Source organism: Ambystoma mexicanum, chromosome 2q, assembly GCF_040938575.1.
Source record: "Ambystoma mexicanum isolate Mex_15411 chromosome 2q, UKY_AmexF1_1, whole genome shotgun sequence".
NCBI lineage: Eukaryota > Metazoa > Chordata > Amphibia > Caudata > Ambystomatidae > Ambystoma > Ambystoma mexicanum.
Window position 1 is genome coordinate 744363127 of NC_090924.1, and position 21862 is coordinate 744384988.

Here is a 21862-nt window from a genome sequence, read left to right on the forward strand (position 1 = left end):
CATGTGCTCCAGTGGGACATCCTGTGAATTTGGGTGCTTTGGCAGAGTACTAATGTGGTTTTTGACATTATCTTCCATATCAGTATAGTGAATGTCACTTGCAATGCCTCTGATGCCAATATTATTCCATCATTAACTTTTTCCTGATTCTCCTGCTTCGGTAAAATGTGTTGCTTAACGTGTCGTATGAGATTGAAGTGCGTGAAGGTTACTTTGATAATGAAATTATCCTCTTATCTAAGGTCTTAACTTGAGCCTTGATTTCTGAAAACATTTGTTTCCATTCTGTTTAAAGAGAACTCATCTCCATTTTTTATTCACTGGACATATTATGTTTGAGGTTTGCAAGAAGTTGTTGCATGTTTTGAATAGTTAAAGCGCACAGTGCGTCGTCGTCCTCCCCATTAAAATCATGAAATCTTTGATAGATATCCCTTTTGTAGCTTTCATTTTAGCAGCTGCCATGGTTTTGGGGACACACACCCAGTACAATGTTAAGATTTCTGTATAGCTCTTAAGGTATAGGGATGGAAATGATATACCGGCTCTGGGTGTCATTTCACCTTCCATATTGTGTTTAAGGACACAGAATGCTAGCCGTGTGTTTCTCCTAGTCTGTTGCAGATGATAATGCGCCAATATTAGCAAGTGAGGAAACATGCCACCCTCATGTGATGGCTGTTTGAGGTATCAGAATAATCAGAATTTAAATAACCTTGTAGTTGGAATAGGCTTGAAATAGCAACCACCAAGGAACAGTATTGAAAGGGGTCTTTAGATGAGAGGTAACATTTAAGTCCATGATAAAAATTAGGGGGCATTATGATTTCAGCGTTGAATATCATCCCTTTGTAACTCTGAAACTCCAGCCTTCATGCAGACCGTAAAGGAGCGGACCAAAATTGTTGGATTCTTTATCATTCACCCAGTGGTGTGTTCCTGTCGTGAACGGGTATCTTCGAATTATGGTGCGGGCTGTAGCAACGATTGGGTCAGAGGCAACTAGGGCGCTCTCTTCTCCAGAGCTTCAGTGGGCAACCCTGTGGTACCACTCTAACATCAGGTGCAAAAGATCTGCAAAGCCCGTTTGAGACCCCTGACATCTGTTGCGAAGGTCCAGGTTCAACATTGCCAAGGGAGGCACACGTATCAATTGCGCACGTAAAGTGGTGACGTCAAGAGTGACGTGGGTGATAGCGCAGCTTCAGATGGGCAAGGCACTGGGACCCAATGGCTTCCTGGTGGAAGTATGGAAACGTCTGAGGGAACAGGTGGTCTGACCCCTGCATCACCTGTTTATGCAGAGCAGACAGGACGGGTGCAACCTGCTGGATCTTAGAATAGTGAGCATAGTGGTTCTCCAAAAGCTTGGTAAACCACCGGAGCATTGCGCCTCTTACAGGCAGATCTCTTCGATAAATGGAGAGGCTAAGATCCTCCCCCTGGTCCTCGCCAATCGCCAGACCAATGTAGATTCATGCCATCTAGGTCCACACAGATGAACCTGCGTAGGGCGCATCTCGCCATAGGCTTGGCTGCTGAAATACCGCACCCACTGGCCCTCCTTGCAATTGACTTTGAAAAAGCGTTTGATTCCGTGAGATGGGACTCGCTTTGGGAGATCATGGGTCACATGAGGTGAATGGGGTCTTGTCCCGGACTTTCTCCTTCGGGCTGGGTACAAGGCAGGGATGCCCCCTTTCCATGTTAACATTGGCAGTTGAGCCGCTCACAATACAACTCAGGGAGAGCCTGTAATGGGTAGGATTTAGAGGGCCCGGGATGTGGGACGGGAGAAAGGGTCTCATTAGATGCAGACAATCTCCTAATTTATATGGGCAACCCAGGAGTCTTGTGCCCGGTAGTGACCAGCATATTGACAGCATACCAAGGCTTCAGTGGGCTCAAAGTTAATTGGCAAAAGTCGGTTCTGTTTTCAGTACGGGGGTGGGAGGGTAGAAATGATTCTGCAGGACTGCCTGTACACAGTCGCCACTTTGGTTTTCAAATACCTGGGCATCCACCAGAGCCCAAACCTATCGGGTGTCGTCCGGCTTAATCTTTCCCCAACATAGGTGTGCACTACATATAACACACTGACATTCTCTACCGTTACTTTGTTGGGCAAAGCGGCTCTTTTCAAAATGTTGACACGCCCCAAATTCCTGTATGTCTTTGCTAAATGCCTCGCTTCCAATTCCCAAACAAAGTTTTACAGAAATCGAGGGATTCCTACACGGGTTACTCTGGGGTGGAAAGCAGCCACGGGCGGCATTGAGGATGCTTCAGAGATCGTTATGGGAGGGAGGAGTAGGCCTGCCCAACCACTAAAGGTACTACTGGGCCGTGCAGTTGGGGGTGGTAAATGACTGTTTGCACAGAGACCCGGCACATTGCGACTGAGCATAGGCGGAAGAAGGGTCGCACACCCAGTCAGGTATTGCATGGGGTCTAGGTACAGCGGGGATCTCCCCGGTCTGATGCAGCACATTTGCCAAATATGGGTCGAAGCACACCAGGACATTGGATGGGTGGTAGACCGACCCTTGACCAGAACTTTTGGCATAATGCACACCTGGCTGAATTGATGTAAGTGGGCCAATTTAGTAGCTGGGGGGCAAAGGGGATAGCTACCTTAGCGGAGGTTGTCTAGGAAGGCCGGCACTGCTCATTCGAGACGCTGCAAGGGAAATATGGTCTGCCAGAGAGGGAACGGTTTCGGTATTTGCAAATCGCTCAGGCTATGGGGGCTCATTTTCCCTCTGTGGAAGCAATCCAGAGGAGCTCCTCTGTAGAGGCTAATTTGTTCTCAGCAGGTATTCCCTCCAGGGTAACTTTCACATTATTCCAGGTGTTTACGGCTTTTGGGGCCAAGGAACTGACCCACCTGAAAGAGAGATGGCAAGGGGATGTGGGGCGGTTGGAATCAGAGAAGTTGGTGGAGGCCTTAATGTTCCGAAAGAGGTGGGAATCGCGGCCAGACTGCGGCTAATACAATTCAAGATACTCCACCGGGTATATTATTCCTGCACCGATTTGGCCAAGTGGGGCGCTGTGGGGAGTGATGCTCGTCTTAAATGTGTACTAGGGGGCGGCATCATTTATTTATTTATTGGCATTTGTATAGCACACTTGCAGCCCGGGGGCATCGAGGCGCTGTTACAAGAATTTGTTGGAATTTTAATTCAGAGGTTAGACAGGTGACCAGCGGTCTCTTGATTACACAGATACAAATATAGTTACATACAGATGCATGTTATGCGTTTTACTGTAACAGACTGATATCATTTACATTTCAAACAAAAAGCTTGGTTTTAATAGCTTTGAGGAATGCTTGATGGGACTCGATCATTCTTACGTGAGGGGGCAGTGCGTTCCAGTGGGTGGCAGCCTGGGTGGCAAAACTGGAGCCACACACTGTGGGACTGTGCACAGGTCCAGGTCTTCTGGGGCAAGTGTTTACGTAGATTGTCTGCTACAATGGGTACTCCAGTGCCTCTGGGACCGAAACTGGCTTTGCTGAGGATCTGGGAGGACACCGGGTTCACAAAATATGAAAAAGCATTTCAGGGGGTGACGATGAAGCTGGTTAAAAGGTATAGGACAAATTGACCGAATTTAAAAGTCTGACCCAACCAAAATACCTAAAACAAACACCAGTTCGGTCTACAAAAAGTCTGAACTTTTCGTGGTGTGAGTTTAGGTATTTCGGTGGGGTCGGACTTTGCACTGGGGAATTGTCCCCCTGCTCACTGTAGTGAGCGGGGTGTTGCGGGGGACAACCCCAGCAAATAATTTCTTTTTTCTTTAAAATCCAGCTGCTGCGGGGGTGTACTCCGCTCACTATACTTTACAGCAGAGGTCTTCAAACTGTGGGGCGTGCCCCCCCATCGCGGGGGGGGGGCATGAGAACTCAGCATGAAATGTGAAAAAAATAAAATTAAAAAAATGAATACAATTTTTATCTTTTTTTTTTTTTACATTGGAGGAAATGGGCAGGGGCAGCTCGCATGGTCAGACTGGACCATAAAACGGACTTAGGCTCCAATGAAAAAGTGTCCAGCAGTTGCAAATGGATATTCAGTCCTTTAGTCACAGACTGTTTCAGTAGTACCCAAGGGAGTGTTTTTTGTTAAAATGTATACAAATTGGGATATTTAAATAATATTTATTCAGCAACAATGGTCAAAACTACTAGCTGCATAGTGAAGTAACTCCTCAAACTGTCCCACATTGGCCAAAAAAAGTGGCCCATTTTTACTGGCCCACACTAGCATTTTACATTTTTGGTAGGGTCATCGTCCTATTGCCCTATAGGCCAGTGCAAGCCTGGCGGCTCATCCATAATGGGTGAGGTGGCTTCCACCCACTGGCACCCTCACCCATTATGGAGGAGCCGAGGAGCCAGCCCAGTGAAACACTGAACACTCCCTCAGCTGCTTTTTCCAGCTGAGGGAGTGCTCCTGGGCTGGCTGAACTGTCAAAGGGAAACACTGCTTGCCTTTGACAGTTCACTTCCCCAGCCGCACATAATCACTGAGCCATGCAACGCTGGGGCGTTTTGCTTCTCCAGACTTGCATAGCCCATTGGAAATGCTGGCTGGGGCACTGCATGTATGTATGTGCGAGGGGGTACTCCTGCGCCTCCTCGCACATACAGGCAGAGCAACATGGAGCAGGTCATTTGAGCAACCACGTGCAGGCCCCTGCAGAAGGTACGTTTTTGGTGATTTATTTTTTATTTAAATATATGTATGGATGCGTGTATGCTTGTGTTATGGGACTGTGGTGGGAGCAGGATGGGCGGTAGCACTGGAATAGTGGTCGGAGCAGGGTTGGGAGAGCCCAGGGTCTGTATTGGGAGTAGGGTGTGGTAACGGCGCGCAATAGTTCATAGCCATTTCTACATACTGTCCATCTGGCACTTTTGAGGGGGGGGCCTGGCCTACACAAACTTTGCTCAAGGGGGGCCCAGGCCAAAACAGTTTGAAGACCACTGCTTTACATTATAGTGAGTGGGGTTTTGCAGGGGACACTCCTGCAGCACACCCGGGAAAAAAAACAAAAACGGGGGCTGCGGGAGTGTTCCCCGCAACACCCCGCTCATTATACTTCCAGTATAGTGAGCGGAGGTTAAGGGGGAAAACCCTGCAGCTTCCGAAAAAAAAGTAAAGGAACCAGCTGCGCCGGTTCCCGATCACGGAAGTGAAAGGGAACTGGCGCTGCAGGCACACAGCATGTCTTCGAAGGTTAATAGGGCGGGAGTATGTTGGGTGTGTGGGTGTGGCTGTGTAGGGGTTTTAAATGTGTGTTCGCATGGGAAATGTACGAACCGTTTCTGGTTCGTACATTTCACATGCAAACTTTTCCGCGACGGAAAAATCACGTGGAACTGATTAAAAGGCTGAGAAGCAGTATCCTGGGTCTCTGCACCACATCCGAGACTGAGCCAATGGATTGCAGAAGTGGACCGATGTCCGTCCCTTGAGAGGAGAGCATACAGGGTGAGGGGTTGTCCCCAAAAGCTTTTGAAAACATGGGGCAGATGGGTGGGGGAGGGCTGGAGGGAGTACTATAATCAGTTTTGTTTCAACCCCGGACCTCTGAGAGGGCGTAAGCTCACCCGCTGGCAGCTTCTGGTTTATTATGTTACAGCATTTCTATCACACTGTGGAGACTGTTGTATCATATCCCGATGTACCTATGTTTGTTGGTTTTCTTCCTATGTTAGGGAAAAATCAATAAAAAGATGTGATTAAAAAAAAAAGAGTGACGCACGTGGTGACATCGGGAAGGGGGATGCAATTGAGTGGGGCACAGCGTGCATAGGGGAACTCAGAAGCCAGCGCAGTGCGAGATGTCCCATGGGGGAACGCCCTTAAGGGTGGGGGATTTGTTATGGTAATGGAGTAAATTGTATAGTGTAGGCACAGGGTGGGGGGTGTAGGGTACCTTAGGGGGTAATGTTATTGGGGGACGTTCAGTAATATGTGAACAGTAGAAAAGCCAAATTATTGTAGTGCCAAATTAGAAAATCAGTTTTGCTCTCAGCTAATAATAAAAGGGCTGCAGGCTGTGGTGACAGCAGTGTGCTTTTATTGAATATTCAGCAGAAACAGTGAGCAGAAGTGTTGCAAAGACTGTACGTTTCCCAGGAGAACGCAGTCTCATTGAAGTCACTCTAAGAGATACTATCGAGGCCAATGAGCTAGGCACTTGGGTGCATAAGGAGAGTTGGCAGAGAACTAGAAAGCAGATACGATTAATTAAAATCCAGCCATGGTGGGGTATCATTTTTTCAGACTACACTTGGCAGCAAGCCATAAAAATAGAGCTGGGGGCCCAGAGCAACGGGGTAGGGGTTATGGGCGCACGACAGGGAGCCAATCGGGAGATAGGTTTTGGTGTCCCGATGGAGCAACATTGTACAGTGTCCTCGCTGATATCCGCGGGGCACATCATTGGTCAGACTTGGTGCGAATGTCTCATCCTTTGCCATCTCAAGATGTTCTGTCCAATCTGTATGCAACAATGTATCCCTTTGTATCTTGTGCATGGCCAACCAATGGCAAAGTGTTTTTGACAGACCAGCACCATCACGTAATTGTGGGGTGGTGCGGGATGGTGTGTGACGTCACGAAGGGTGTTAATGTTATTTCGGCTAAAAAGTATCTTGTCCAATCGGGGGCACTTAACATATATTTGTATATAGCGGACAGACGCAGTGCCACCAATCAGCTCCTGTGACCTGCCTTAAAAATGTCACCAAAATGTTGTAAGGTAATTTTGTAAATTATGTATAAAATGTTCAGCCGCAGTGGGCGGCGTTGAGAGCTCACTTCATTCAGTTCAGTTCCACAGGGCTGTCTGAACTGTGCTTTCCAGCTGTCTGGGCCCAATAAACCTGTTACTTCTTGCTTGGTGTGCACTCCTTTTTTTAATTGGTGTCATTCTTGTGATTGCTTTTACCAGAGGTCCCCTGGTGCACATCAACGTACAGAAAGCAAGCTGCCTTCTATGCTGCATCGCTCAGCCTCCTCCTTCTCTATTACTTGGAGCTAAAGGCTCTGCGGCAGATGCCTCGGTATTTAAATCTCATTCCCCTTGTACTTATGAGGTGCAGACTGAACGGAGGCCAAAGCAGGGTGCAGCATGCAGATAAAATAGATTTGGTCACTCGGGTCTCAGCCAGAGGCTCAAATTCCCCAGTTAGCCTTCATGCTGAGTGCAGCCCTCCAATGTCAAAAGTAGTTCTCTCCAATATATTTCTTGTTTAGTGGCCGTGCTTTCCCAAGGCAATCGCCTTTAGCTTTGTCTCATAAAATGTGATGATTGTACAGCTTAGGTTCTCTCATTAATCTAGTATGAGGGGTTTCATTTGTGAGTCGACAAAAGCTTAAAGCTCATGTGACCCTCTTAAATCCTGCATTGCCACACCATCCTCGCCCACCCAGCCCTGCTTTTTGACATATGGTGGTCCATCGTAGCGTACAAATGCAGCTAAAGTAACATTTGCATGTTGATTGGTATTGTGCATCTTGGAGTACAGTTCCTTAATAAAGATCAAAGTGCTTCATTTTCACCTAATAAGAGCCAAGACGTCATCAGTTGCATTGATAAGACTTCTATTACTGGAAGATATCTGCAAAGGAGCTACAACAGCCATGCCCATTGCTTTTTGTTAACATATCATTACTCAGTGGACATCTGCTTCCGATCAAGCTATCATCAGAAGATCCTTCGAGATATATTTGATTGTCTGCTTCGGTTTTCTGTTTATGGCTAAACCATTGTACAACTAAACGGGTGCTCTTGAATCTGCTATGAGTCTAGAGGGCAGGAGTAGGACTGAGTTAAAATGTTCCTCAATTGTGTTTCCTCCATTAAGGCTTTTATAGACTTGCATGTTTATTGAATATTCCCCAATATCGAAGTGGGGAATCCCCTGCTACCATACAAAAACCAGTTGCATTACCCTATAGGCAATGTAATAGTCAATTTGCAGCACCAGCCCCATTTCTCACACCTCTTGAAGGACTTCAAAGAGACTCACCCTGGGTGGGTGTGTCAACACATTTTCACTGAGAAATCCTTCAAATGGTTGCTGGTGGCAATACACCTAATAAAGGAAGTTTTAATGCTCTGTTAGAATTTGGTCTGGGTCTGCGATCAATAATATTACAGGTTTGGAGATCATTAAGACGTTCGTTACAGCAAAGTATTATGCAAGAAATTGAGTGACAAAAAATGTTTTCTTTTTTAAATGTAAGGGATTTAATCTTAAATCTGAGAAGAGGCCAACAAGTTCCTTTCCACCGTATCTTATGTGTGTTGGGATTCCACTCATGTCACATGTTTTCTTTTTCTCATTTTTATACAATATCTTTCTTTTGCGATGCTAATATGTTATTTGTGTTGGCTGACTTATACGTGAAAAATTATTTGTAAGATGTGAAAAGTTCTTTGTGAACTAAAACACATGAATAATAATAATAATTATAATAATAAATCATTATAGGAAGCTGCATGTTCTCTTAACTGGAAAGAAAGAGGATGAGTTTGGTGGGAATTTAATGTTCTCATTCTTGGTTTGGTGGGTGGTGGGGTAAAGTTATTTTCTGCTGTCAATAAAGTGGGGGCTTGATTGGACTAAAGAAGTCTTCAATCTAGAGGTAATATTAAATATTAGTTACCAGTTTACATGAAAGGCTTCTCTGCTGTTCAATTGTGCCTACATTCCTGCTAGCTTTTAGAATGTATGAAAGGTTTGCATTTATGACGGCTGATGGATTGTTGATGCCATTATGTTTTTATGCTTAGGAACTCTTTCGGAAGAAGGACTGCTTGTATATTTAAGGGTATTGCAGACCTTCCTGTCAGAATTGCCAGTTTCTTCTTCGAGTACAAACTCCCAGGAAGCGAGTGATTCAGAGGACGAAGACGAAGCGATCAATCACATGTTGACTACAGCAGTAAGAATAAAACAGAATTTTTAAAATAGTTTTCTTATAATTGTGTTATACAGTTGAGAATGAATGTACACTTATGAATTGTATTATCATATCATAGTGTTGTAAGAAGTTGAACCAAGGCCATATTTTACTAGAAACATCAAACTAGCACAGGCTTGATCGATGTTGCAACCTCTCACGTGGAAGTGACATGGTCCTCTTACCCCTGAACCACTTTGCACCGGACACCCATGTGGTGCTTGCCGGTAACCTCAGTGTCACAGGCTTACAGCATGGACAGCTTTTTCAGGCTTGTCAATGGCTCATGAACTCATGATTACGTACTTGAAGGGCTTGATGAAGGAGTTTTGCCTCCTACATCTCTTCCGCCACCACATCTGGTTTTGGCTCCTGGGGCCCCAACAGCACTGACTTGCTTCAGTGTTTCAGCCACGAATAAGGAGAGGGTACAGCATCTTAAGCAGCCATAATCAGCCCTTTTCCTCAGCAGTGTCTTCAACCTTTCTTTTTTCCAAGCCCTCTGTTGGATGATCTTCTTCTTTGTGAAATGTCTCCTCAACCCCTCCTGGGAAAGAGGAGACACGGGTAAACAACTTTGGGAAGAATGTTTATACTAATTCGCATTGCACGCATGACAAGCCAACACCAATTCTTTGTTGGCCACTGCTAACCTGCGCCTCTCGGAAGAGATTACAGACTTTCAAGGGGACCTGTGACAAATCCAGCACCATGGCCTCCAGAATAGGCAACTGGGGGCCCTATGAACTGGGGTTGGGGTGGGGGGGCAGGGAGAAGTACAGTGCCAGTCTTAACCCAGAGGACGGTGGAAGTTGAAATGGTCCCCATTCCCCCTTGCCTTGTGCCAGCATGTTTCCATGCAGTCCACCTTTGACACAAGCCATTCCTCCATTACAAGTTGGTTGCCAGTGTTTTTCTTATTCTCCCATAAGCAAGTCATCCGAACAAGAGGCCAAGAGGCATCACAATGTGAATCCTACATTCTGTTTAAGAAGCATGGCACCTGATCACCATCAATCAGCAATGATCAGCTGCATGGAAAGAGGAGCCCGGAAGGACGAAGGGAAACCACGACAGCCAGACAATCTGCCGCCACAACCTTTGGCGAGCCCGATCAGGGAAAAGAGAACTGCAAAGAGAAGTTGAGTTCACACGTGAACAGTCCAGCGACCACACAGCGCTTCTGGGGTGTTACCAGTGAGCTCACGTTACCACTCGGAAAGTCGCTAGAAGGCCAGGGACAGAAGGGGGTGCTCAAGGAATCCCGCCCCAGTGTACTTACCACAGGGGCACCTGAACACGATCCCTGGAACATGAACACGAACAATTGCACCCCTGGCCTCCATTGCTGTTCTGCAGCGGAACCCTGTGAAAAAGTGGCCGAGGCTTAGTCTGCTTCTTATGACTTTCCATTTTCCTAACACGCCCCAGTGGGGGAAGAAATTGCCAGATTGGCCAGGGAAAGAAGACTATTATATTATAAAGCAGGAAGTATGGGCTATTCGGGCAAGGCCAGAGGAGTAGGGGGGTGGACGACCAAGGGACCAGCTGGAGGTAGGAAGGAGCAGTGTGCATATGATTTCTGAAGAAAATGAGGTATTGGCTAGAGGGTGAAAGTGGTACTGCTGTGTGAGTGTGGGTGTGCGTGTCTGTGTGGTTGGAGGAGTAAAAGTAAGGAGTGAATGAGAAGTGTATGATACTGAGTGAAAGAAGGGTATTTATTTTATTTTAATTTTATTTTCTGCATTTATAAAGCGCACAAACAGCCCGGGGGCATTGTGGCGCTGTTACATAGATAAACAACTTAGTTACAGGGAGCTTACATAGTGTGTTGCATATATAGACATTACATATTATCAGTGTGGGCTGTTTAGGGTGCATGTTCAAACAAATAGCAGTGTTATGTTGGCTTTATGAAAAGCGAGGTGTGATTGTTCTGTTCTAAGGAAGAGTGGTAAGGAGTTCCATTGCCTCGCGGCAATGAAAGGGAAGCTAGCGCTGCCCCATCTGGCTCGTTTCGCTTTGGGTACTATAAGCCGGTTAGCGTAGGGTGTTCTAGTTGGTCTGGAGGAGAGGGATCTGTTTACTCTCTGCAATAGGTAGGGTGAGGATGTGTGGTTGATGCATTGGTCGGTTAAGGCAAGTGTTTTAAAGAGGAAATGTTCTCTGATGGGTAGCCAATGGGCTTATCTTCATGCAGTGGAGATGTGTTCCTTTCTGGGGAAGCTTAATGCAGCACGCAGAGCATTATTTTGGATGGTTGGAGTTTCTCAAGGTTTTTTACTGACACACCTGTGAAGAGGACATTGCAATGGTATAGTCTAGACCCAATTATGGCTCTCACAATAGTAAGGCAGTTTTCGGTGGTAAGGGAGGGTCTGGCTGCGTTAAGTAGTTTTGTGTAGTAGGCTGTAGAGGACGCAATGGCACTGACTTGCCTGGAGATGGAGCGGTTAGAGTCTAGGTAGACCCTGAGAGTTTTTACAGCCTTAGAGACTGGGATTTGGGTGTTGGTAAAGGATGAATGGTGGAGTAGGCGGAGTTGAGGGTCTTGGCATCTGCCTCATAGTTGCCTAATAAGAGGATGAAGACTTGTGTATTGTCGGCGTAGTTAGTATAGGCAATGCCGAGCCAGTCTAGTATGCTGAATAGTGCTCTGGTGAAAATGTTAGTGTAGTGGATATGCAGGAGCCCTGTGGCACTCCGCATTGGATGATGGCTGGTTTGGCTCAGGCATGGTCAGAGAATACTCTCATGGCTCTACCTTGGAGGAATAAGGTGATGCAGGCAGTTGCATTGGGGGAGAAGTGTGCTGAGGAAGAGAGGTGCTGGCAGTGTATTTTGTGGTCTACAAAGTTGAAGGCTGCCGATAGGTCTAAGAGGAGGAGTAGGGCAGGTTTGCCTGTGTCCCTGATGTCCTCCATCTGATTTTTTAGGTTGAGCAGGGCTGTTTCAGTTCCGTGGCCAGGGCGGAAACCGGTACTGCCGAAGACCATTGGATTCAATTAATTGTTGGACTTTTAGATAGGCTGCTTTGTCCAGGATTTTTAGTATGAAGGGGATTGTGTTTATTGGTCTGTAGTTGTTGGGGGAAGTAAGGTCCAGTGATGTTTTTTTTTAGAAGCGGGCGAACCCAGGATTCCTTGAGGCTAGCAGGGATGAATCAAGAGGCAAAGGAGGCATTTATGAAGGCAATGAGGAATGGCGCGAGTGTGCCTACACAGTCTTTGATGAGTGGGGCTGGGCATATATCAACTTTACAGTTAGAAGGTTTGATGTTCTTCATGATCGGGAAGACTTCCAGCTCATTGACGTCTTTGAAAGTGAAGAGTGGTGTGTTGACGGCCCTATGGTTAGGGATGGTTACGTAGGGCTGTTTGGTTGGGTTCAGTGCGTGCTGGTTGGTCTGGATTTTGTCATGAAGAGAGTCTAGCTTGTTGAGCACGTCTGATTGTATATCAGTGCACCAGGCTTCATCTTGGTTGTTAGTCTGAGGGGGGAATGGGAGTTTCGAGTTCCCTGAAGATGGTGAAAATGTCTTTAGAGTCTGATTTGGCGTTTGGGATCCTTGTGTTAAATGATGTGGCTTTGGCTTGGATGATTGCTTTTTTATAGTCCTTAGCGAGTTTACGAAACTCAAGTTTGGCTGAGTTCAGGTGGTTTGATTGCCAGATGGAAAGAGCTGTCAGTTTTTTAGAAGATAGTTCTAGTAGCTCAGGGGAGAACTAGGCGTTTGAGTGTTTAGTTGGCTTGGCTTTCCGGGCAACTGGTGGGCAAATGGACTCAACTGCTTGTTTTAATGTGGTGTTGTGGGTTTGAGCCAGTATATCAGTGTCGTTGGAGAAAGGAGGCCTTATGGCCGAGACTAGTAGTTGTTGTATGATCCTCTCTTTAGGTGCTCCTAGCAAAGGAGGGTGGGAGGGACACGTGGGAGGATGTTCTTTCTTTGGGGGTGGGAGGGATAGCAAACCAGATGATATGGTGGTCTGTCCATGGGAAGGGTGAGTTAGCGCTAATGACTGGTGGACAGTTATGGTGTGCTAGCCAGTCTAAGGTGCAACCTTAAACAGGTCGAAGTCAGGAACCAGTTTATAACCAACATCTGGTTCGAAACTGATACCTCTTTAAACTATGTTTTAAGTTTTGAAGAGGCGTTCTTTCGCCTAGGTTATAACATCCACTGGGTTGAAATTCCGCTAATCAAAGCAGCTAATTCTAATCCCACAGAATCCACCAACAAAGCCTTAAAATGTACCCCAGTGGCAGTAAACGAACCCATCCCTGACTCACTCGATCTGTCGGACAAAGGAACAGAGGAACTGGCAGATGGGCTACGTAATCCGCAAATTGAATCCACCACTCTGCCCTCTGAACCACCGCCTAGCCAACCCCTTGAGGGCTACTGGCAGTGGTTACCAGTGGCATTTAAGTCCAATTTCAACGCTAATCGGCAGTGATGTATAAAAGTGGATATGCTCTATTCTTGGAATACTAGAGGGCATACCCACCTCTTTGAGAATGATGGCTTGGTGAGTGTGATAGACATTTTTGGGGTGGTGGCTTTGCAGGAAACCTGGCTAATGGCTGAAGTGCAACTTGATGGTCGAAACACTGTTCACCAGAAGGCCACCAATGGTCCTTTGGGTCGTCTGAAGGGTGGGCTCCTGGTGTCTGTGTTACCCCCCTGGCAGGTCGAAAAACTTGATCACTCTTCTGAGTATATCCTGGTCACGCGCATATTCACACCTTCACTTGATATTGCATTGATAAATGTCTGTGACCCCCCGAACATGGTAATGACAGCAGGGAATATAAAGATTGTTAATGCACTTTTGCTAAAATATAATAATATATCACCAGTGTGGATTGTTGGTGACTTTAATGGGGCCATTGGGCACCTTGCCATGAGCACTGAGACTACTTGTAATTTTTCATCTACAGCTGTAATTACGCAAAAAGGGAAATCGTCAGGGATCCAAATGGCATACCACGTTAGCTGCCCATAGAATTGTCAAATTGAATGGTATTGCCCCCGGTGATAGCCATATGGCATTTACAAGAGTTGAAGGTCGCTCCGCATCTACCATTGACTACGCCCTCTCTAACAACCGTGGCCTTGCATATATTAAAGACATGGCCACTGTCGTCAGACATGAAAGCGACCATGTCCCTTTGTGTTAGCTCCTAAAATTACCTATTCTAACGGATTCCACAATTGATCATGACAGAAATGGACAGCTATCTTTGAATGGGGGTGGGAATCGCATTGTATGGCACCCACGTAATATTGACAAAGCCAACAATGTTGTAGTGAACTCACTTCCAATCTTTATACAAACCTGGTATGATGGAGTGAACACCTCTGCCAACCTGTTGTCGGATTTCTCTACCATCATGGTGACAATTGCTTCGGAAGTAACTCAGAAGCGTAAACCTATTGGACGGAGTGAGACATCAAACATGCAATTTAAGCACTGTGTTGATTACGATGCTGCGATCAGCATGGCAAAGTCAAAAATGAGAAATGAGATCCAACTCGTATTGTCTGCGAATAGACCTAGTCTCAACCCTGAGGGAGTCTCCATTCTAATCAAAACAGTAAAAAAGAACTATAAAAAATGGTTATCTGCACATAGGGTCTCATGCAGCGCGAACCTATGGCAGCAGATCGCGGAAAAAGCCTTCTCCAGTGACTCGGTTGGCATATGGCAATTGCTCCGTCAGTTGAAACCACATCCATTAACCATAAATTGCATTTCTGAATCACAATGGCAATTCCATATTGGACTAACTCTAGGTCGTGATGTATCTCCAGATACTATGACATCTATTCCCAATGTCATCTGGGTTTGTAAGGCAACGATATTGGACATCATGGCAATCATTTCTAACTTTAAGAATTCTAGAGCCGCAGGGCCAGACGGTGTATGCAATATACTAATTAAACAATGTCCCGAGCTATGGGCTGCTGCTTTACATAAACTATTCACCCATATAGGAATAACAGGAGTTATACCACCATCGTGGCAAACTAGCCATATATTAACTGTCCACAAAAAAGGAGCATGGGACTGCCCAGGCAACTTCAGGATGCTTGCAATGCTCGATACGTCATCGAAAATCTTCGCTAAAGTCCTATTACAAGAACTAAATAAGTGGATTACTGAGAATCAAATCCTACCCCCAAATCAAATTGGATTTCGTACCAATTCAGGTACGACACATGGGCTTTTGTTACTCTCCACAGCTATTGAACACTCCTGGACTAGGCATAAATTATATGTGTACTGTGCTAACATCGATTTATCCGCGGCGTTCGATACCGTGCAGAGAAATAGGTTATGGCAAAAGCTAAAAGATTGGGGTATTCCCCCAGGCCTATTAAGAATGCTGATGCTGTTGCACTTGGACACTACTGTACGCATCCATCTGAATGCCGCTGGCAGATTGTCGGCGCCGATGATGACTACCAGCGGCGTTAAGCAGGGGGTTATGGTTGCTGCGATTCTATTCAATCTGTATTTGGCAGATATGGGTGGAGTCTTCAGTATTCCCGCAGCCAATCCCGTAAAAATCTCTAACGTGATTCTAGGGTGGTTAGTTTACGCTGACGACCTCATCTTGCTTGACTACACACCAGCGGGCCTTCAGCTAATGCTAGATGCGTTAAGTAGGTATTGTACTCTTAACGGTTTAGTGATTAATATTGAAAAAAGTAAGGTGATGGTCTTTACAAAAAAACGCTGCCCAAAAAAATACACGTGGCTCATGAATGGTCAAACCTTAGAACAGGTCAAAACCTATCAGTATCTAGGGATAATCATAGATGACCACCTGACATGGTATGCTCCATGGATTGCTCTTCAAGCTCGATGCAAAACCGCAACCAATGCTCTCAGCATATTTATTGGTACGAATAGTGGCTACTCGATTTCAGCGATATTGACCATCTACATTGTTAAGATAAGATCTATAATATTGTATGCAATTATTATATGGGGACACAAATATATGAAAATGGTTATGAAACTTGAAGCTTTCTTGTTATGTAAATTATTTCGTTTACTGCAATGTGTTAGTGTTGAATTCCTATATCTCGAATTTCATCTGACAGGCATAAACCATGTTTTCATCAATCACTGTGTACTAAATTATGAGAAGTTGTTACGCCTTAAGACTGACACTATTTTTTTTTATTATTATTTATTGTGATATAACCACATTTGTTTTTTTTTTTACACATTCTTTGTTTAAAATTAAACATATTAAAATATATAAACATCGCAATTACAAAATGTAACAAATTCAAAGTGATATTTCGCTCATATACCATTAAAAAACTAATTCATTACAATCTTGCAATTTTAACATAGTTTTAAATAGATATTCATTACAAATGATTATCAAAGGTAACTATAGTAAAAAGACTTTACCCATCCATTGAGATCCAATTACCAGTAATTTTGTGGTATAAAACCTGTAAATTGCAATACTCTTAAAACATTTAAAGTCAATTTGATTTCATAGCCAGCAATCATTCTTTCCCAAAAAGCGTCAGAGGGCAGCCGATCAAGTGATCCTACTAAACTCCCCAAGTATTCCACCCTGATTTCCCAGGTACCTTTACAGAATCTTAACAAATGCTCTAAAGTTTGTTTACTTGGATCCAAGCATTCCGTACATAAACTCTGAATTCCTTCAGTAATACCCCATTTTATTAATACTGAATCTGTCTTGATCAGGTTCAGACGTGCTTTCATAAAGTTCTGTCTTCCTTTTGAATCTGGGAACTTTGTCAGATACCTCGGTACAAGACCCTGTTTTTTCCCATACTTAAACGATTTGGGGATGGAAGATGATCTCACCATATCCCCTGTAGAGATCCAATCTCTTAGGGACAAGGCTTTCTTGACCTTCACTGGATTTGTGATTAATGTAGATTTATCAGATTCACAATGAATCAACAGGTTTTCTGCTGCCTTTCTAAGTTCTCTCAGGGTTTTTTATTTTTTTAAATTTTTTTATTTTATTCAAAACAAAACAACAATACAACAAAACATAAAAACTTTTAACAACATAACCACTGCACCCCCCCCCCCCCTTATGAGCCTATTTGTTCCTCGCCCTCTGTATCTGTTCCGTGTGTCAGGGCTTCGCTGCTTCCGGATTCTGCTGGAGCCAATACTGCTCCAAACATTTCAGCTATCAGCAGTTTCCATGCCGTGAGGGAGCCCATTTCCTCATCCCCCCCGTGCTACTAGCCTCTTGCCACACAACTGTTTCAGCCTCCGCCCATTTTTGTAGGTCCTTCCACCACACCTCCACCCGCGGCCTGTAACACTCCTTCCATCCCATGGCGATCCTACGTTTCGCGAGCACGTATGCCAGATCTTTCAATTTCCCAACATGTTTGCTTTTTCCGCACTCTGGGATACCCCCCCAGCAGGCAGGCCCAGGCCGAGTCTATTATGAGCGTGACCCCCTTCTCCGCTAGCTTCTGTGCAACCTCCCCCCAATAGACTTCAATTACCGGGCACGCCCAGAACATGTGTATCATGTCTGTGTTCTCTTCGTCACACTTGGGGCAAGCCTGGCGCCCAACATTTCTGAACCTTGATATTCTCCGAGGGATCATGTACGCCCTGTGCGTTATGTACAGCTGCAGTTGTTTAAACCTGGCATTTCTCGACACCTTCTTGTGATATCCCAAAGCCCGTTCCCACATCCCATCCTCCATCGGAGCTCCCATCTCCGTTTCCCATACTGATCTCAAATGCACCAGATCCCTCCCGATCTTAGTCATCAACATCTCGTACAACCTGGACACCTCATGCCCACCCTCTGATGTATCGTATATCACCTCGACGGCGGTGTCCGGCTCCTCCGCCAAAATGGCTTCAAGCCACCTACTCCGAATCTCCTGTACTACCCTGTGATAAGTGACATATTGGCCACCGTGCAGTCCTGACGTTGTCCCAAGTTCCCCAAACTCCACAATAGCCCCTTCCTGCCAGATGTCTCCCAAGGTGACTAGACCCACCGACTCCCAATAAGTCCTAATGATTATCCTCACTTGCCTGTCCCCCTTCGTCAGCGCGACCAGCGGTATCTGCGGGACACACGGGAAAGGGTCCCCCATCATGCGGCAGGCACGGCGCCACATGTTCCATCCCAACAACAGCATTTTAGGGCGCTCCCTCATATCCGAGCTAGCCACCCAGATCATTTCCCGCAAGTAAAAAGGAGCACAGTCCCTCCCGAACAATCTGTGTTCAGAGGTCTCCTCATCAGAGAGCCACCTAGCCACATACTGCAGTTGTGCCGATACATAATACGCCTCGAAATTAGGCAGTTTAATACCGCCTTTCTCATAGAAGTTCTGCAGCTTCCATAATGCAACTCTGTGTCGGGTACCATGCCACAAAAAGTCTCTGCACATACTGTGCAGCTTAACAAAAAACTTCCGCCGGATCATATAAGGGATATTGTTAAAATAATGCAAAAGTCGGGGCAGGACCACCATTTTAAGCATAGCCCCTCGACCCAGTGTTCCGCGCACTTCCGCTGTAATCTGAATGTCTCCTCCGTATCTGCCCCACCTCCCTCCAGCTCTTTCTCCAGTTCAATCTCAGCCGCCTGTAGTTCAGCCAGAACCCCACCCAGCAACCCCTTTGACTTCGCAATGGCAACCCCCCGCATCACCACCTTAAAGCCCTCCCATAAAGTGCCCGCCGACTGCACACTGCCAGTATTCACTTCGAAGTAAGCAATGATCTCATCTCTTAGATCCTCCCTGAAAACGGGGTCTTTGAGCGCCTCTGCCCGGAGGCGCCACGTCGGTGTTCGCGCCCTGGGGGGGCAATACTGCCACCCCAGGACCAGGGGCGAGTGATCTGAGAGAACCCTCGCTTTGTATTCTATATGAGTACTCTCAGCAACCACGTCCGGGGTGGCAAAGATATAATCAAGCCTCGTGTGTCGCTTATGCGGGGCCGAGTAGTGCGAGTACTGCCTCCCCTCAAGGTGTTTCACTCTCCACACATCTGCCAAGCCAAAGTCTGCTAGCAACCTCTGCAACACCTTGGCTGCTGGGCTGGGCCTGGCCGCCCCCCCATCCGACCTGTCTACTCCTGGATTCAAGACACAATTAAAGTCCCCTCCCCAAATCGCCCCAGCCCCCACACCCACACTCAGCTTGGTACACAGTGTCCTAAAGTATGCCGCCGTGTTTTGGTTAGGAGCGTAGGTATTTACTATGCATACTTCTTTGTTCTCTAACAGCCCCCTAATTATCGCCACCCTCCCATCTGCATCCACAATTTCTTCTGTTAACTTAAATGGGACATGCGGCGCCACCCAGATAAGCACTCCGCTTGCATAGGCAGAGTACGGCGAACCCACTGCTATCCCTTTCCATTTCCTCCCCACCATCTCCATCCTCTCCCTCGTCAGATGTGTCTCCTGCAACAAGGCGATGTCTATCTTCTGTCACCTCAAGTACAACATAACCTTATTACGCTTCAGGTAACTGTTGAGCCCTTTAACATTCCATGTTAATATCTTAAGGTCCCCCATGGTCTATCGATGGTTCCCCTTCCCCTCCCCACGCAGCCCTCCCCCCCCCACACCAAACAGACTCTCAATAATAGAACTTCCACAAAGGCTCATATATAAACTTAAACACCCCAACACCCCAACCCAACTAACTGCCCAGCTCCATTCCTGGATCTCAGGCATCCCCGCGTTTGGCTCTCTCTTGGCGACCCCAATTGAGAACCCGGCAGGGTGTCACCGCACTAACAGTGACCTAACTAAACTCTAAATGAGGGTATAAAGCTTGGCCCCGGGAGGCTCCTACCTCACGCAACAATCTCCGTGCACACAGCTCATGTTTCCCACCAGCCAGGGCGTTCCAGCCGTGTAGCTGCATCAATGACTATAATCAAGTCCCACATTCCTCAGTCCCACCAGTTCACCACTTTACTTGTCTCGTCCAGCTCCATCTTCCTTCTGAACATCTGGCTCTTGGGGGCAGCTCTGCATGTCTAGCCACCCCATGGCGTCTTCTGGAGTTTCGAAGAACAGCGTCTTGTTTTTATAAAACACCTTTAGCTTGGCCAGATAGAGCAGCATATATTTGTGGCCAGCTTCCCGCAATCTCCTCTTGACCGATCCAAAGTTCATGCAGCTTCGCTGTACCTGCAGGGTATAGTCCGGGTAGGCAGTTATATTCGCCGCGCCACGTTGTATAGTTCCTCCCTTACGGAAGTGTTCAAGAATTCGCTCGCAATCCCGATAATTGAGAATCTTGGCAATCATTGGCCTGGGCGGGTTACCTGGCGGTGGCTTCCTTGTCAAGGCCCTGTGCGCCCTTTCCACAGCAAATCCCTGAGAGAGGTTCCCCCCGGTGATTTCCTGCAGCAGCATGTTTTCCACGTACTCCGTCGGGTTGTGGCCCTCAGCCCCTTCCGGCAGTCCGACGATACGAATGTTATTCCTTCAAGCGCGCCCTTCTGCCTCCTCCGCCCTACTCTCCAGATTGCCCACTCGTTGCACCAGGGCATGTAGCTCCTGTTTGTGTGCAGCACAGTCCGCAGCAGATGGGCTCATCCCCTTCTCCAGGGTCTCCGTGCGCTCCGCCAAAGTCCTAACATCCTGCCTGAGGAGGTTCACATCTTCCTGTACCGCCCCCACTTGAAGCTCCATCGCCGTTTTCAATTCCGTCACAGCCAATTGAAGCTTGGACTCCCAGGCCGCCTCCAAATCCGCGATTGCCTCCAGGACTTCCTGGTTAGTACTCACAGCGGCCATTCCCCCTGCTGAGGTCTTATCCTTGCTCCTGGCTCCCTCGGGGCCAGTCGGCGTTCTGGTATATTCGTCCAGCGTAGGCTGCTTAGCCTGCGCTCTCAGGGGCTTGCTGGACATTCCTTCGGTTAGGAAAAGCTTGTCGTCCACACTTGTAACTCCAGGGGCGGTCTGCCTGATGCGACCCGAGCGGACTGTGCACCACATCCCCGACAGCGCTGTTTCCCAGTGATGTGCCCAAGCGTGTCCCCGCTCACCATGGCCTGTTATCTTCCGTGGAGCTTGGCTCTTAACTGACCACACCGCAGTCCACTTCTGTGGTCTTCTCGGGCTGTGGTTTCCACTGCCTTCTTTCAACCCTCCTGGGGCGAGTGTCTTCCAGCGCCAACAGTACAAGTTACCTCTCTTGATGGGTGCTATTATTATGAGTTATTGCCCTGCTGCAGCTGCTTTAGGAGATGTGTCTCAGGGGGTGGCATGGCCCACTATGTTGTGGCATCTGCATGGCCTATCCTCTGGGCCCCTTTGCCTGTACAAATACGGCTATTCCTGTTGGGGGAACATAGGATTATCAGCAGGCCAGCGCCCGATGTTTCAGATGGGCTCCGGTGTGGGGCCCCCGCTTTGCTGGCTTCAGGCAGATGGCTCAGAAGGGGTACAGGGCATCCATCTGCTGTCACCTCTCTGTTCTCTGTTCACACGGCCCCCCCCCGCCTCTGCCACAACAGTGTTTCCCACCGTAGTGCGGGTGCACACGAAAGTCGTGTGTGCCCCGCTGAAAACCCTTCAGAACTCCTGGGGCAAGGCCTCACTCCGCACTTCCTCGTTAGTTCGTGGCCACAATGTTGCTGCTCCCCGTAGATCTAGACGCGTAATGTGTCCTCCGGCGGAGACCCGCCGGCACTTGCAACAGTGTACCTATTTCAGCGTATGCGATCTTCCTCGCGCCTTTCATTCAGGGCACCGGCAGCTCCACATGTACATAGCCGCACCCGCTGGAAGCCGTCTTCACCCAGGGGGCACTTTTAGTTTGCGCGCGGCGCTCCGTAGCAGGCCCCTTTGTTTGA

At 47.1% G+C, this 21862-nt stretch overlaps 1 protein-coding gene across 1 annotated transcript in view; it reads left to right on the forward strand.

Annotated features, from left to right (window-relative positions):
• UBE3C (ubiquitin protein ligase E3C) overlaps positions 1 to 21862 on the forward strand; it is a 2658557-nt gene that overhangs the window by 1063594 nt on the left and 1573101 nt on the right. Inside the window, exon 10 of the mRNA XM_069647972.1 lies at positions 8821 to 8972. Within this exon, the coding sequence (XP_069504073.1) occupies positions 8821 to 8972 (152 nt within the window). The remainder of the gene's footprint in view (positions 1 to 8820; positions 8973 to 21862) is intronic.